Raw genomic sequence first — 16,835 nt, 5'->3', positions numbered from 1 at the left:
AGAGCCTCAGAATCAAAATGAACAGATCATCTGGAGTTTAGTCCAGCTGGGCTCCTTTTCCAGGACTACTCCTTTTCAATCAAAAATGAGAGGTACACAAAACTGCCTTAGAGGTGCATATTTCTACCCTCTCCAGTTTGAAGTGATCTAAACCTGCTAGTCTTCTAAGCAGCATGGAAAATCTTACCTATTTTGGATAGGCAATCAAGGAGAGAGAAAGCAGCTGAAGTCTTAGAGTCTTAGAAAGTCTTGGAGTCTTAGAAATTATACTGGAGCTGTTGAATAAGTTTGTGGGAATGAAAACACTGCTTTTTAAATTTTTATTTATATATCTATTTATACGTGTGTGTGTGTGTTTAATGTTAGTATATTTTTGGTTTGAATTTTCCTTTTTTCTTTTTTCCTTTTTTTGAGTTTCCATTAGCAGAACTGTCTGGCTATCACTAAGAATTACAGGATTTAGAAGCCTTCCCCTACAGTCTCTGAGGTATAAATGAGTAAGAGCTGCAATCAAACCATCCAGGGCATCTTTCTCAGGTGAGAATGAGTGAAGTCTAAAAATGAAAAGATTTTTTAAAGAAAAACAAAAGATTCAGTTTATATCTTTCAAGATGGTAAAGGAAAGCACTGAAATGTAAACCACATTTAACCAGAACCAAAGAGAGAGTATACCAGAACCATCAACGAAAAGACGTGAGAGCTAGTGCTGCTGCTGAAACTGCAATACAGGGAACAACAGGTGGGTGTTTTCCCCAATGAACAGACACCTACATGTAGGGGAGGGGTGCTGATTAGTACTACTTGGTCTTTGGGTAAGGTTATAGGAATGTGTTGTTGATTGTAAGTTGTCAAATAAGGTTGTATAAGCCTGTTTGCAGGGCTGGGTGCTGAGCAATGTTATTACAGTTACTACTCTTAAGTAGTTCCTGCTTCTAGGAAATTCTTTGTCTGGAATTAATTGATTGATCATTTAGAGTACAGCACCGAGGCAGCAGAATTCATCTAGCAGATGCTTGGGACTGTAGGAGAACACTTATATGTCCTGGCAGCAATTTCTTTTTCAGTTAATTACAGATACTAATGTTTTGCTACCTATTTCAAGCTCAAAAGACCTTTCCTAATAAAATCAAGATACCTTTAAAGAATCGCAGATATTAAACTAAAGAAGACTCTGTGCTGAATTTGACTTTTCCAAAGAAAGAACCTACAGAGTTTACATACGACCTTCATGTATGAGTTTGTTAATGTCTGTAAAAGCATAGTAAACCAGAGCAGAGAGATACTGCTGTAAAGTATACAAGTACTATAGTACGACCATAAAATTGCTGCTGACTTTCAGTGGCTCTCTCCCTGTCTTTTCTCCCCTATTACTTCTGCCTTAGTACGATGGGAGATAAGAAATGAAAAAAATCATAAAAGCATCTTAATATGTATATTCATCACTGGATGACAAACATGCATACATGCATAGATAGCATGAATGCTCCAAATAATTTTCTCTGTAGAAAGTTTGCAAACTGCCAGCATTTTACAAGAGAAATTATTAAAACCTGTTGCTAGGTACACAATGTTGTTAAACAGTAGAGATCCTAGTCTTCAGTTACAGATGCTAAGGTAAATTCTGTAAGTGAACTAATAGAGTTTGCAACTATAAAACATCGACTTGACTTTGTTTTAACTATTATTTCTGAAGTTTTCTAAGTAAGAACAGGGAAAAAATCTTTAGGAATTATTTATGGGCATTTGTGGACAAAGGTAATATTTTTAAGCAATTAAAACCCTCTTGATTTAGATCAACAGAACATAAACTTACTACAATCTAGCTCCATTTAATTTATATATAATTTTCGAATAGAACATATTTGCTTTTTTTCATTTTTGTGAAGCTGAATTTGACAATATCAGCTATTTATGGAGCACTCAGAACAAATGTTGCTGAACCAGTGAATATGACAGCTATTTGCATGAGGAGAAATAATTTTTCTTCATTGAAAGTTTACTCAAATATATCAATGCAAAAATTTGTTTATTTAAAATCAATTGGAAAAGGAATATGAAAACTTCTGTTTCTTTTAAGCTAAGTAAAAAATTAGATGCAAGATGATGAGGTTTACTATTTTTGAGTTTCTAGAAGATGTGGTGGTCAAAAACCATCAATTTGGTTCATTAACTGCGTAATATTTTCTTTATTAGCCAATAAACAATTTTAAGTGCAGAATTCATTCTCATAACTTTTTTTACCCTCTAATATTAAAGGTAAATGTAGGTAGCAAATGGAAATGTATCTTAAAATGTTTTTATGTTTTTATTTGAATTCTGGTTTCCATCCAAAATGCAATTTGATATGTCATTATCACAGAATGAATTGTTTAGTGAATAGGAAATGTTATTGTAATGCAAAAAAAAGGGTCTGAATAAATACATGAAGAGCATATAATAAATGTGCATAAGTATAGAGTATCTTCATAGTTAGCATAAAGCAAGTTTACTCTAAAGGAGCTAATGCTCTCCTCATTAATACCAAAGCACACGTGTGTTTCTGAGCTAGTACTTTCTATGTGCAGCAATGATACAGCATGCTCATATTTTGACACTTTACTGGGGTTCCAAACGTGCACAATTCTGAAAACAATGTCCCATTTATTTTGAGGAACAGTGGGAAGACTACTCTTCATCAAGTTTGTCTTTTTTTATTCTTTCTTTCCATAGGGTGGAGTGTTAATGTTTTGATGTCAGAATGAAGAGCAGGATACCTGTCATTCTTCTAGCTTGTGGCTCCTTTAACCCCATCACAAATATGCATATGCGTTTATTTGAGCTGGCTAGAGATCACCTGCACCAAACAGGTCAGTAAAGTGTTGTTTGGGCCATAAACATTGTCCTTTACTGTGAAAAGGAAGAAATATTTTTGCAATTCAGGATAGATCAACTGTCACTTTGCTACTTGCTTAATTTTAGTATTTTTTATTGATAATTCAATATGAGGCTTTCATGCCATATTCAATACAGAAATTCTAGCATTTCCTCTTTCTTTCACTGATTACATGAATGAGGTATTACAATGAATGTTCATACAACTGAATTTAAAAAATTTATTAGCAGTTTTAGGATGTATTTGTGGAACAGGCTGAATGTGATGAAAGTATGCTTAACAATTTTGAAACTAGGAGGAAACAGTTATGTTACAATTTCATGCTTCTATGTTAATGTTGGAATTTAATATGAACAAGTGGTACAGTTAGCAGTTTCAACTACCAGGTAAATCTAGAGAAAAGATGAAACATCAGTTATTCATTATCCCCTTTATTAGGGGACAGAACTTACCTCCTTCAGCAGAATGATTTCCTAAAAAAGGAGGTCGGAGGACCTAGATGTCAGCAAGCTAGAAAGTCTCAGCAACAAAGGAGAATGGCAGGTAACATCAGAAACTGAAGCAAGAATCAGAAAAGTTTCTGAGAAGCAGGGTCTGTGGGAATCACAGTTAATTCCCTGGTCCGTTACAGCCCCTATGGAACAAGACACTGGCCCTTACTCGGACTGAAAGTTTGAAAGGCTGAAAGAAAAGTTGCGCACTGCATTGCAACTCTCTATCATCAGTGCTTAGTTTTGGACAGGATGTGACTTGCCTTTTGACTTTTTAGTTTAATATGTGATTTACTCTTTTAAGTACTTTATGCACTAAAGGAGGAGAATTTATTTGTGTTTGGGCTTCCTACAGTGTTACCATTGCTGCTTCTTAATGCTTATCCTGGTATATCTGCAAAAGCAAGAAACCACAATGAGCTTGTGGAAGCTTTTCCCATCCTATGCAGAGGTAGCTTCACTTGAAGTAACTATAAATGCAGATTTAATTTTTATATATTTGTGTGTGCTTGTATAAAGCACATACATATATATTTGCACGCGTGCGCGCGCGCGCACACACACACACACACACAGAAAGAGAGAGAATTTCTGGCCATGGTAAGGAAAGTTTCTCTAATGGAAGGGTTTTGCAACATGTTGTAAAGGTGATCAAAACTTGAATGTCATCAATTCTGGATACCCCTTTTATGGTAAAATCATTCCCACCCAAAAGCTTAATTGGTTCTCACGATTTTTGTCCTGTTACCACTCCCATGGTGTCCTGGGGTAGAATGGGAAGCAGCCTGGAAGTGGATGGTGGGTTTGCAGGACAGTGGTTGTATGCTGCAAAGGCTTGTTTCTGAAAGGGATGTAGTGGTCTGCCACAGGCTGTTTTGATTCCCTGCTCAGTCAGAAATGTGGGCATCATGCTGGAGCTAATACGCATGCTGAGTGCACGGAAAAGTAACTAGTGTAAAGGGTGATGTTTTCTAGGCTGTGAGAACTTCTTACTTCTGATGCTACTTCAGAATTTCTGCTCAAACAAATCAGGCAGTATGTACTGGTTGTGTAATGGCTTGACTGCAGTTGTCTTCACAGTCAAGTTTTACTGTTATGAATGACATGACTACCCTAATACGTATCCTGACTGACATCTCCAGTAGTTCTTTCTGCCAACTTTTTGCACAGTTTCAGTTTCAAATAACACCCGATCTTATTTTTCATGTGTTCCAATTTTATATAGGGCATTTCTTTGAGTTTCTGTATACATAAAGCACCATCTGCAATCTCAATGCCACCTTTCAAGTAATTCATCCATTTTCTGTTAATATCTGTTGATAAATCTTGTAAAACTACCTTCTAAATACAACAGGCATGTCTACACATAATTGAATAACTCTAAAGATGTTTATCTTCATCTGAATTTTGACTCTACTCATAAGAACACGACTCTTTCCACAACCTCACACATACTTAGAATTTTATTTCTGATTCAATCCCTTGTTTAAAAAGTGTTTCTTGAAACTTGTACTGACTGTGACCAATGCTTTTTCAGTTTGTTAATACCTAATGTCAGACACTCATATTTATGACTATATTCCTCATAATTGTCCATATAGTCAAAAAAGCACTACTAGAGTCAACCTATTTTAAGATATTTAGAACCTTGTTTCCCAAGTATTGTCAGTGGAGGGTAAGAACATCACAAAGTTTACAGACAAGATCAGAAGAGATACCAGGCAAAGGAAGGGGAATGAAAGATGAGATTCTTGTATCCATGACCAGACACAGACAGGAATGGGAGGTGAAGGAAAAAGGGTTACTAGCTTATGAAAATGTGGGGAAAACGTGAGGCACTGATTGTGTCAGATGCAGCACCCACAGCCAAGAAGACCAAGGAGTCACTAAGCAGACTTAGGAATTTAGAGGTGCATGCTCTTCAGGGGCTGCATCTGATTGAAATGCACTGATATTTCAAGAAAAGGATAGGATCAGGTCGTAACAGCAGCAAGTCAGCATAAATGCACAGAAATCAATTTGTTTTCCTGCAGCAGTTCTAATAACTGAAATTTTAAAACTACAAAAAACAAAACAAAAAACAAAAAACATACACACACCAGCTTTGATCCTAGTGTCTGGGTAGTGTGTATAGCAACCTAGATATGTGATTGGAATAGGATCCGATCTGCAGTAGTTACTCATTGCTTATACAAAAAATATCGACACACATTAGTTAGAATTAGCTGAACTAAAAAATGAGTAGGAAACAAATCCTTGGTTTGCATTACAGGCAAGCATTTAAGCAAGCAGCGCTTGCTTAAACAGAGCAGTATTTGACTGATTGTACTAGGCTCTGTCCTCGAAAGGTGCATGAAGAGGGATGTGTGTGTGCCTTAGCAGCCAGAAAGAATTAAAGCTACAGAGCATACTTTGCAGGTGGTTCACACGCAGGCAGATGTGCAAATCAAAGCAACAAAAATGCAGACCTTAAGGCAGTTCAACATACAGCACATCCCTAAAGAAAATCATTCTGTTTTATAAAACTCATTTCTCTGATACTGTTACCGGTGCATGCAGTTTAGCTCCTGATCTTTTCCTGAATGCTTTTCTAAGTGGAAAAAGAGTAGCTGTCTTTCTGTTCTACAAGTTTTTTGTCTTTATCTAAACCTCACTGAAATAAAGGGATGGGGGTCCCCTGCTCGCAGTGGTGCTTGGGTTATGCCTTGTGTTTGGCTTTGGACCCCCAGTCATCTGGAGCATCTCTGAGGAGAACTGTTGTTTCTCAGTCCTGCTACCATTCCTCAGAAAAGTCAGCATGAAGGAGGGCATTTCAGAATAGGCTGTCCTATGTATAGAGCTACTATACTTTACTAATCATATTGTTACTCCCAAGATGGTGGCTTTATCCTTCCTTTCTGGAGGAAATACTAATTTTCACAGCTCTCAAGATACTGCCTTTCCTTATTTTTGTTCAAATGTGATGAACTCTGTTTAAGCAAAATGGTATTTTGAGGTCTTGCTCTGCAAAGTTTATTACAGACTTGATCTGCGGCATTTATTTGAGGACTGATCATTGTGCATCCTCAGTTGCCCAGCTGTTGGAGGCAAGTTTCTGAACTCACAGTGTATTTTAGGATGGCTGGCTGACTACAGAGGTAAATCTGCATCTTCAGGCCCTGTTGTTCACTCAACCAGATGGATGTGATTTATGTTTGCCTAGGTACTTATATGGCATCTGTCACTACAATCTCTGCACACCTCATCTATTTCACTGAATGCATCTCTCAAGCACTCTGTGAAGTGGTGAAGGTAAAGCCATCCATCCTGTAAAGAGATATCCCAGAAGATTGTCCATTACTACTCTGATGTATTTGTGGTTTATTTTGACTTTCAACGTAATGATCACTAAATTGTTTACACCTTTGTTTTTCTTTCTGTTAAATTCTCTTCACAGAAGGTGATTGAACATAAAGCAAAAAAGTCTTGTCTATTTTTCTTTTCCTTTTTCATGCTTGGCAATCTCTGCATGTCACGGGAAGTTAGCATAGGACTGGTATCCTTCTGGCATTTTATCTGTAAGCACTTTTGAACAACTCAAATATTTGAGATTACTTGTATATAGCTGTGATGAGGTTTGTTTGTTTGTTTGTTTTTAATTCCCCTCTGCCCCGGCATCTGGACAAAGATGTTAGATAACCCCTCTGCCCACCAGTTAAGTATAAGCTGTAAATATGAGTAACCTTTTAATTTAAATAGAACACTGAAAAATCATTGTATATATTTTCCTAATATTAATAGTTTGAGAGTTCAGTGAAGAACACTGCTGATTTCTTGTGGGTTTACGGCAAATCATTACTATTACTTTAAAACAGAATTTTTAATGTCATTTTTAATGTATGTGTAGTCACACATAAAGACTTAGTAAGAGAAATTCAATAATATAATTAACTAACCATAGTCTGAAAAACAAGTATGTCAGTAGTTGTTTCAGTGAAGAAATGATTTTTTTTTTTTTTTTTTTTTTTTTACGTAAGCTGCTGTGTGCCTCTTAGATGGTTAAAATATGAGACTGTAACTATTTTCTAGTGGACATTTTGCCCTTCACTTCTGATAGGGAGCTTTATATCATTTTATTATGTGTTTTTATATAGCTGCCATTTTGGTAACACAAGAGGACTAAGTCTTCAGCAAAGAGAGTTTCTTTTTTTATGTATTTGATGTTGTGTATGTACTGTGCAGTCAAATTGACATTTCTTACCATCAGCCTCATTTTGTTAAAATTTATATGTGTAGGTGACGTCACGCCCTGTGAACAGGCTAAATGAGGTAGCGAAAACGCTGCTTCCTGGGCAAACCTTCAAAACCCCAGACCTGACCTTTGCAATGCTGGGTGCTGTGAGTGTTCGTACCGGCGCGCAGTGATCTGCGTGGCCCGGGAAGGCGCAGGCTGTGCGGAGCCCCGGTCCGGTCCGGTCCGCGCCGCCCCCAGCGCTCCCCCCGCTGCCGGCGTGACCCAGGAGCAGCAGCAGCTCTTGGCCCGCTGGGGCTGCGTCCTGCCCGCTGCGCTGCTGGGAGCAGCGACAGGCCGACCGTTAGCCCAGCGCTGAAGGGGAAACTGAGGCAGTCTCCAGAAAGAAACGTAAAGCCCAGGGAATCTGCTTTGGCTCGTGCCTACAAATTTTGGATACGTAGAACAAAAGTCTCAGATGGGCGATGAGCAAAGAGCAGTTGTCTTGCTTAAGGAAAGATGATTTTTGTGGCTGACAGCTATACGGTGTTTAAACTAGCATCCATATCTACAGAAAGGGAAAATGTGCATATTCCCCGGCTCTGAGTTGGTGTCATGTTTAATTAATGTCATAGAAGTTACCAGCAAGTCTAATTCTGATTTTCTATTATAAAATTACTTGTGAAAAGCTAAATACTGAATGATAAGGTGTTTCATTGTAATCTAGATGTGAGATTCGCGTATAATCGCTAGTAGTTTTATGTAAGCCTACATCAATGAAATCTTCAAAGCTTCGCAGTCTAACAGGAAGGTACCAGACTACATTAAAATAATTACACTGGCTCATCTGTTGCTTTCAGTCATATGAACCCATCTCAACAGAAGTAAATTTTTCCCCATAATAAACTAAGCACGAAACATGTCCTTTGGTGATGCCATTACACGTGGGTAGTATACATTTGCACTGCCTGTTTATAGTGACGTACTGCAAATTTAAAGTCGTATCTGGAAGGTATTATTTGGAGTAGTTACACTGGCATAGAAAATCAGTCTGGATAAACTAATAGGTCTAATCCTAATTGTCACAGGAGTGCGAAAGACGCTTCTCTTTGTAGGTACTGTTCAGCAGTAAGTTTCTAGGAACTTCGTTTATGCTAGAACAGTATTATCTCATAGTATATCTTAGCAACTTATTTTTAAAATATAGGACAAACTTTAATAAAATCGAAAGAAAAGATTGACCTGAGAGAAGATGAATCTTTAGCTTAAAAGATGACAGAAAGACAAAGCAATATAAGGGTGACTGTTTGAAATCAGTAACAAAATTGCATGATGGAATCGCAGGAGTTAGCAGCATCTTGGAAAAGGGGTGAAATAAAGCAGCACTCAGAGAAAAAGTCCTATTCCAACCTGCTCTGGAGACAACAGAAGGGAGAAAAGCGATGGGCTCGTTCCTGCTCACTGGCTAGGACAACAGCATCAAGCTGCAGAGCCTCCCAGTCTGTTGTGGATTCTCCTCTGATACTAAGGAGAGGATGAATAACAGTGGAGTCAAATATATGGAAATATTTATTTTATTTTTTGCATAGTGACTATTTACTTTTATTATTTACTCTTTGTATAGTAGACTATTTCCTTCAAAGTTTCTAATAATAAATCCCTGACATGCTACTAAAAGTAATTATATCTTTAAAAGTCCCAAAGAAATACATTACAATTTGATAGGAAATTTGTACTTGACAAATTGTCTTTGTATTACTAAACTAATTCAGCATTACAATTTGTGACAATTTACAGTGATTTCATAATAGAATATTAAACGTGTTTTCCTTAATAATATTTGATCATGTTTGAAGGATATTTGGTTTTGTAATTTTTGTTATATTTAGTTTTCTATCTAGTTATCCTAAGTAGATTGTAGAGCACTTAGATTAATAACAAGAGGACATTTTTTGCTCCTGTTGACAGGTACATTTTGAAAAACAAAGCCACTCAACGGCCTGAAGGATTTTTACACATACTTTCATAGCCTGCCTTCTAAAAATGTTGGCCTGTACCCATTCAATAGAAAAACTTAACCATGTAAGACAAAAAGATCAAAACAATCCAATAGCAGAGTAAAATTACTCTTTCTTAGAAAAACAAAGATAACAAGTTCACTTAAAGTGAGTGAAAAAATGGAGAGCGCCAGAATATTTTAAGGGTTAGACAAAAGGCCAACAAACATGTACAAAATAAATATCTGAAGTCTTTACAGGTTTTTACTTCTCCCCAAAATGTATGAAGACATCTAAGCCTTGAAGAACTAAGTTTCTTGAGCTTTTCTTGAAAAAAATTCTTCTATTTGCGACTGTTATTTCAATTTCAGACTGTTATTTCAGTTTCAGATCAAAAGAGGGACTTAAATATATACATATCTTTGCGTAGCTCTGAAATACTTTATCTTGCTTTATTGACAGTTTGGCCTATTCTGAGAATGTTTTAAAATAGAAGATATTTTGGAGTGAGCCTTTCACAGGAAACAGGCCTATAAATTCCAGTGGATTTTAATGGTGATTTAGGAGTCTAAGTCCAAACTCTTGCCATATTCCAATATCAGAGATTAATTATGAGCCAATGAGTATCACATTTTCATTGCAAAGCAATAGACAAAACTTGCACCAGTCTCAGAATTTCTCTGTTGAATCAACTGAATTAGAAAAAAGTAAGAGGATTCTTTTCCTGCTCGTGTCATATTTACCATAGCTATACAAAGTGCATGTGTTACATAAGAAATCATTCTGTTTCATTTCCTTTTTTAAAAACATCCTTTCTCAACTCTCAGTTTCTGCCTCTTTGAGGAATGTAACTCATACCAGGGCTTTATTTCTCTGCTGATTTATTCAAATGATAGTTACATTTTTATCTATTTCTATTTCCTGACTGAAAGACAGAACTTCAAAGTCTAACAAAAAGACCTTGTTGTGTTAATGACTACATTACAGAAATAGAAAAATATGGGCATATTTTTACATTTAATTAGCATGATCAACGAGCTAGAAAGGGAGTTTTATGGCTGCTAAGTTCATATTTGGACCTTAATGTTGTAAGGTTCATTTTAAACTACATTAGCCCTATCTTTGTTCTTGGATATTCCTATTTGCCTGACTCACATTAATCACAGATCCAGTAACACATTATAGTTCCTGGACACAATGAGAAGGCACAATGATTGTGATAAAGCAAGCATCAGATGCTTAAGAACAAAGCAGTGGTCAGTTAAGATGTTCAATATTCTGACTATCTAAAAGCTGTATGAAACAATTATTATAACAAAAAATTCATTGTATCCAGCAATTCTTCATTGTTCATGGCCTTCTATAACTTGGAAGTTAACCATGCTTTGAGCAGGAGGTTGAACGACATGACCTCCAGAGGTCTGTTAAGATGATTATTTTCTTTTTTGTTTACACAGGAAAGTATCAGGTGATTGAAGGCATAATGTCTCCAGTCAATAATGACTACAGAAAGAAAGGCTTGGTTTCAGCCAAGCACCGGGTAGCAATGGCTAAACTTGCACTGGAGACATCTGACTGGATTCGAGTTGATTCATGGGAAAGTGAGCAGGAAACATGGACAGAGACAGTGAAAGTATTAAGGTAATTACATTTTTTTTTCTTTATGAAGCTAATGATTGCCAGAAATCTGTCAGGCTACCAGATCAATGTGCAGAACTGACTCCTGTAAAAAACCCAAGCAAAGCAGAACATGTCCGTTCATGGCATCATTTGCTATGAGATAAAGTATTAGATCTATGGAAAATGAAAATTCATGTCACTTTCCTTCAGAAACACTATCTAACCACATTTCCCCACCTGGAGTCTTTCATTTCCTAATGCAAAGCAGATAGGCTTTCCCCAAACATATGCAATACTCTACAGAACAGTATTTGTGCTTTTGAAATCATTAGATGCCATGTGGAGAGCTTTTTGCCAAGAATAGGCCTTGTTGTAGCCACTGGAAGAGTTATGTGGCAAAGTTCTTTGCTCTCATGTTATCTGTCTAGTTTTTAAGTCCCTGAGCAGGTAATACAGAGATATTAATCAGAAAATAACAAAGTTTGCAAACAAAGCTATTCTTCAGGAGTATCCCTTTTCTAGATTAGATATTCTCACTCTCGTTATTATGTGCTATGCTTGTAGTTTTATCTGTTCACACTTTGAAAGATTTCTTATTAACTCTCATGGCTTGTTAAATCCAGGCCCATAACTGCGGATGTTTTATTCAAAATTGTTGAGTTTTGTGTGTTTTTGCACTAGAAGCCAAAACCAGTCTTTGTTTAGGGCCTGTTAATTTGATTTAAGCACCTTGAAATGTGCCATTTGCCTGTATGCTTGGTTTTAGTAATAAATGGGGCAAAGTATGAAAACACAAACTTCTTGCGCTAAGCACTCTGGAAATACGGATGCTATAGAAGGAGTCAATTGACATTGCTAAAGTGTATTTTCATGGAAGTCTTTCAAGAAAGCAAGTGTGCTGTAAGAAATATAATGCTTCTCTTTCTTACTCACATTTTCTAGGGTACTTTCTAAATGAAAACAGCTGCTTGTGCAGCTTAAGGCTCCAACATGACCCTGCCAGGAACTGCCCAGAAAGCTCCTATGCAAAAGCCATTAAGAAAATAGATGTTACTTTAAAAAAGCATACATAGGAATACTGTGCATACTTTGCTTACAAAACAGCTAGTGGAGCCTTTTCCTACAGCTTTTCTTTGCTTCAGTGGGTGGGTATAGCCATCCTCTTGCTCTGTTCCTTTGCCCCCCTAGGACTGGGCAATGCTAGCCTCTCTTGCCGGAACTCTTCTCTGTTCTTTTATGGATTTGCACTGGCATGTTCCAGTGTGAGAAATCACCAGATCTGTCCTGCAGAATTAGTTGTGTAAATCTCCCAGACTTTAGTCCTGTAAAGCTGTTTTCCTCTAGAGAAGCAGCCACAAATCTTACAGATTCTACTTAAAAAGTCTTTGATCTTGTACAGTTCCAAATGAAGTGAGAACTACCTGCAAACTGGGTCTGTAAATTGTAAATACGCTCTGGAGTCTTTTAGGTTAAGAGGTACTGTAAATAGAACCTATATGTATATTTTCATGGAAAATAGTATCAATGTAGTATGAACAGCCAAACTTCCTATCTAACTAGAAAGTGAGCTTCTAGTTTTATAAATGAAGTCCAAAATGGTAAAATGCATATCTGTTAAGGAAAGACATGAGCTTAAAGCAAGAACAATAGGAACATTTTTTTTTCAAATGATGTCCTGTGCTAATGAGCTGAACCAGTATCATCATCTAGTGCTGAACCTTGTCCCTTGAATAGCGAAGCACCATTTTAATGAAATAGCACAGGCAGTTATTTCAGTTGCATTTCAAGTGCCACACTTGAATATTAAAGAAGAGATGGCATTAGAGCTAGAGCCTTACCTACTGTAAATGGCAATGGTTCACTGTGGATCTGTGCTCGTTCATAACTTCTGAAGATCTAGTCTATAGACTCTTCCCCCAGTTGAGAAGCTAAAAGCTGATTGCTGCCTTCAGTGTAAGCCCCCTAAATTAGGAAATTTCAGTATCAACAGAAAGAGACTTTGCTACTATAAGGCAAGGCCAAAGCATTATTGTTCATAAATGTCTCTTCATATCAGTATTTTGAATTGGAGACTTAACTGTGTTAGAACATTGTGTCCTGTGAAGGGACACATGAATGGCTTTTTCCTACAGTACTGGTTTCACCTGAATGTGATGAACTTGTCATATTCCATCAAAATCTGTAGATTTTTCCAAAGGTCCCAAATTGTTATGACACAGAAGAATTTTAAGCAGCAGAGCTGGTACCTCATTTGTGACAATGACAGTAGTTGCCTGTTACCTTAAGTAAATATGGAAATTCTGAAGGCTATTCCAAGGCTTTTTTCAGAAATGAGGAGAAAAAGTGATGGAGATATTTCCCAGTCAGTTAGTATTCCTGAAAATTCTTTCTAGGCAAGAAGACAATGTTGTCAGTAAGCAAAAAACATTCACCCTTCGTGTAACCTAGATTGGATTGCAGTACAGATACACTAGAATTTAATTTAGAATTGGCAAATATCTGTCTTATCCAACAAGTTTTGCTGAAGTGTGCTTATTTATATAATTACATAGTTACTGGAAGCTTCATATGTAGTTCAGAAAACACTTGATAAACTGACAGATTGTTTGTCCTTTTTGATGTCTCTTTAAAATAGCCCAAATCCTCCAGCATTTAAAATGACTATTGAACAGACCTTTTGGCAGTTAAGATTTTCCATTACTTGTAACATTAGTCCTGCAGTGAGCTCTCTGCCAAGAGTTCTTATTTTTGAATCCAGGCCCATGAATGTCAGTCCATGACATAAAGTTAGTGTACTCGACTATACATAGCATCAGCCTGTTTACAACAAGGCAGGATTCAAAATATAAATGTAGCAAGGCCCAGGCCAAGCCATCGATACCTACTGTCTACTGTCATATGTCTCTCACCTCTTGTCTCTACAGTTTCCTTAGCCAATGGCTAAGCATCAAAAATTTCTGGAGTTAACTGTGCAGCCTGTCTCGGTGTATATTCTGGGCACCAGTGCCACTTACTGTGGCTCAAAGTATTTGCGTAATCTGAGCAGTGTATGTTTAAATCACTAAACTGTAAATTCATTCCTTAGGGCAGACATTCAGAGAGTTATTTATGGCTTGTACACACACTGAATTCCGACTGAGTTAAGGGCAGTGCTTTACCTTGTAACTTAAAATCTTTGCTTTGATACTGTTATATAAGACCTGTCACTTTGGCTATATCTGTACTAGATGGAGACATGGGCTTGAGTACTTGTCTGTGACTACTGGTCCTGCTTAACTGGGAGCACGCTTCCTGAAATGGTTTTGGCTGGGGTCAATTAATACTCCCCGACAATGCCCAAGGATGGATCAGGATGGTGGTATAAGTCAGGGACTGCTCTAAATAGGCAAGACTCTGCTGATCTGGAAGAAAGAGAGTTTATTTGTATGGATCTAAGATAGCCACACGCCCTCAGGATCAAAGAAGGGGCCCTTGAGAGAGTGAGGTAGCAATACCAGTATTAGAGTGAGGCAGCAGTGATCAGGAGCAGCAAAAGAAGAAAGCAATATACAACTGGAAAAACTGACAAAAGGATCATTGCCTGTCTACAGGGATCTGAACTCGGTAAAATTAGAAACATACTGGGTGTCTGAAGTCTTATGAAAATTGTGTATTTTGAGGAAATTGTGTATTTCTCAGCATTAGAGGTCTTTTAACTAAAAGGAAAGGGAAAAAGATAATGGGGAAAATTCAAGGAATATGTTTGGGGGGAGAGAAGGATGAGAGAGAACAGGAATGTCTTCTTCTGAAAACTGTTTTAAAGAGCACACATTACAGAAACATCATCATGTCTGAGGGGCTGTGCTTAATCAAGATGTATTTAATCAAATGTAGTGACTGAAGTGTGGTTAAATCCTGTTACAAGCAAAACTCTCCATAATACTTTAAATGTAATGTTGCCATAATGGTAGAGTTTCAAAAGGGAATCAAAACCAGAATGCTGTTACACAGATTGCTTGTGAGTTATGCAAAATGTTAACTACACTGATGCTAATCTTCTAATAGAATGGATATAGTGAAATCCTAACAAATTGTATTAAAACCCAAGGTACATAAAAGCAGACTGTGTTCTTGAAGCTGAAAGTGCCAGGCAATCCCTCTGTGCACCTCTGAGAGGATTACTTCACACAGAAGCTTTATTTTAAATGCAGGCACCATTACAATGAATCACTCAGATCGCTCCAGTCCGGGAAGGAATTCATGGCAAACAAGTGGCCCACACAAAGACCCCCAGAGGATTCCCTTTCTTCCCAGCACACAGGTTGGTTCAGAACTGCAAACAGCAATCTCTGTTTAGCACTGAAAACAATACACCTTTACCTGCTCAGACTAACTGGTGGGAAACTGGAAGCAGCAACTGGTAAGTTGTGAGAGTTGGACCTGCTGCCAAAACCAAGCCATTCCAAAGGCCAGCATGACTGCTGACGCAGTTACCTTGTAGTAACTCCCACACAGACAGGAAACTTATTTTGAAGATTGTTGTATTAATTCTTAGTTTTACGAGCATCTCCTGAAGCTTTGTCAGAGATGTAAGGTGTGGCCCTGTTGATTTTGCAAAGCATAGAGTATATTAATAAATAATATTGAAAAATATAGGGATTACTTGTGGTTGTTATTCTAATATTAGGCAGTGAACAAAGTACATGGATACCTCACCAGGGATGCTGCTGCACTGATGTTTATTGCACATGTGGATAAAAGAGCTTTTGTTGACACTAAAAGCAGGGCATGTTCTAAAAACACATTCAGCTTAGGATTTCCTGTTTTATCATATTCCTTAGCTCTGTGGTTTTCTAGGATACTGCTAGATTTCTGATACTTTACATTTTTTCTATAGTGCTTGCAGCACTACTCAACATGAATAATATATTCAAGCTTTTCACAGTTAAACAAAGGTTTCCAAAGGTTAAGCTGTTAAATCGTTATAGATAGTAGGGGAAAAAAATCATAAGGCATTTGGACTGCAGTTGAATTTTATGTCTGATGTGGATTTAGTGATTCTTGGTAAGTGACAAGCCAGATTTTCCTCATTATAGCATACAGAAAAAACAGTGTGAAAATTAAGACTATTTTAATTTTCCATTGTATAAAATTTTGTTTTGGCTATTATTTTATGTCGTTATTTCAAGCTTTATTGCATTTTATGTAAAAACAAATAAGTTTGCACAAAAGTGCAAACTAGTCCTTTTTTCCCATAAAGATTCTTAGTTTAGAATAGATCAGTCATCACAGTTTTTCTCTAAAGTCATAAACAAAAGGCAAAAATTGGTTGAGATGGAGGGCTGGTTTCCTTGTCTGGAACATAGTGGCTGGACTGATTGGTTTTCTTTTTCTTTTTCTTTTTTTTTTCTTTCTTTCTTTTCTTTTTTCTTTTTTCTTTTTTTGTACTCTACAGCTCTACTGCCTGGCAGCTGTCCCCAAAGAACAGTCTGTTGGTGTGAATAGTAGAGCTTACTGTTGTTACTTACATTTTCTGCCTCTGTACTCTGTCCAGCTGGGCAGTGGTTTGAACTTGGATATACTAAACACGTGGCCCACCAAGAAGGGGTGGAACAGTGTCCCCCCCCACTTCCTTTGGGCACTAGCATGCTATCCAGTGGAGCATT

The 16,835-nt window shown here is 37.2% G+C and overlaps 1 protein-coding gene across 5 annotated transcripts in view; it reads left to right on the top strand.

Annotated features, from left to right (window-relative positions):
• Window positions 1–16,835, top strand: part of NMNAT3 (nicotinamide nucleotide adenylyltransferase 3) — a 27,879-nt gene that overhangs the window by 8,414 nt on the left and 2,630 nt on the right. For 2 of the 5 annotated variants that reach the window (XM_085298549.1, XM_085298550.1), the window contains exons 2-5: window positions 425–537; window positions 2,710–2,846; window positions 11,028–11,211; window positions 15,381–15,490. In XM_085298549.1, coding sequence (XP_085154675.1) covers window positions 2,738–2,846; window positions 11,028–11,211; window positions 15,381–15,490 — 403 coding nt within the window. In that variant the 5' untranslated portion in view covers window positions 425–537; window positions 2,710–2,737. Of the gene's footprint in view, window positions 1–414; window positions 538–2,709; window positions 2,847–11,027; window positions 11,212–15,380; window positions 15,491–16,835 lie in introns of all 5 variants that reach the window. The other 3 variants (XM_085298551.1, XM_085298548.1, XM_085298552.1) reach the window with 2 other exon arrangements.

The sequence above is a fragment of the Rhea americana genome, unplaced genomic scaffold (genome assembly GCF_003343005.1).
Source record: "Rhea americana isolate MKP2758 unplaced genomic scaffold, rheAme1 scaffold_14, whole genome shotgun sequence".
Lineage (NCBI taxonomy): Eukaryota > Metazoa > Chordata > Aves > Rheiformes > Rheidae > Rhea > Rhea americana.
The sequence above is the reverse complement of the archived record's forward strand: the minus strand, read 5'-3'. Positions and strand labels throughout refer to the sequence as shown.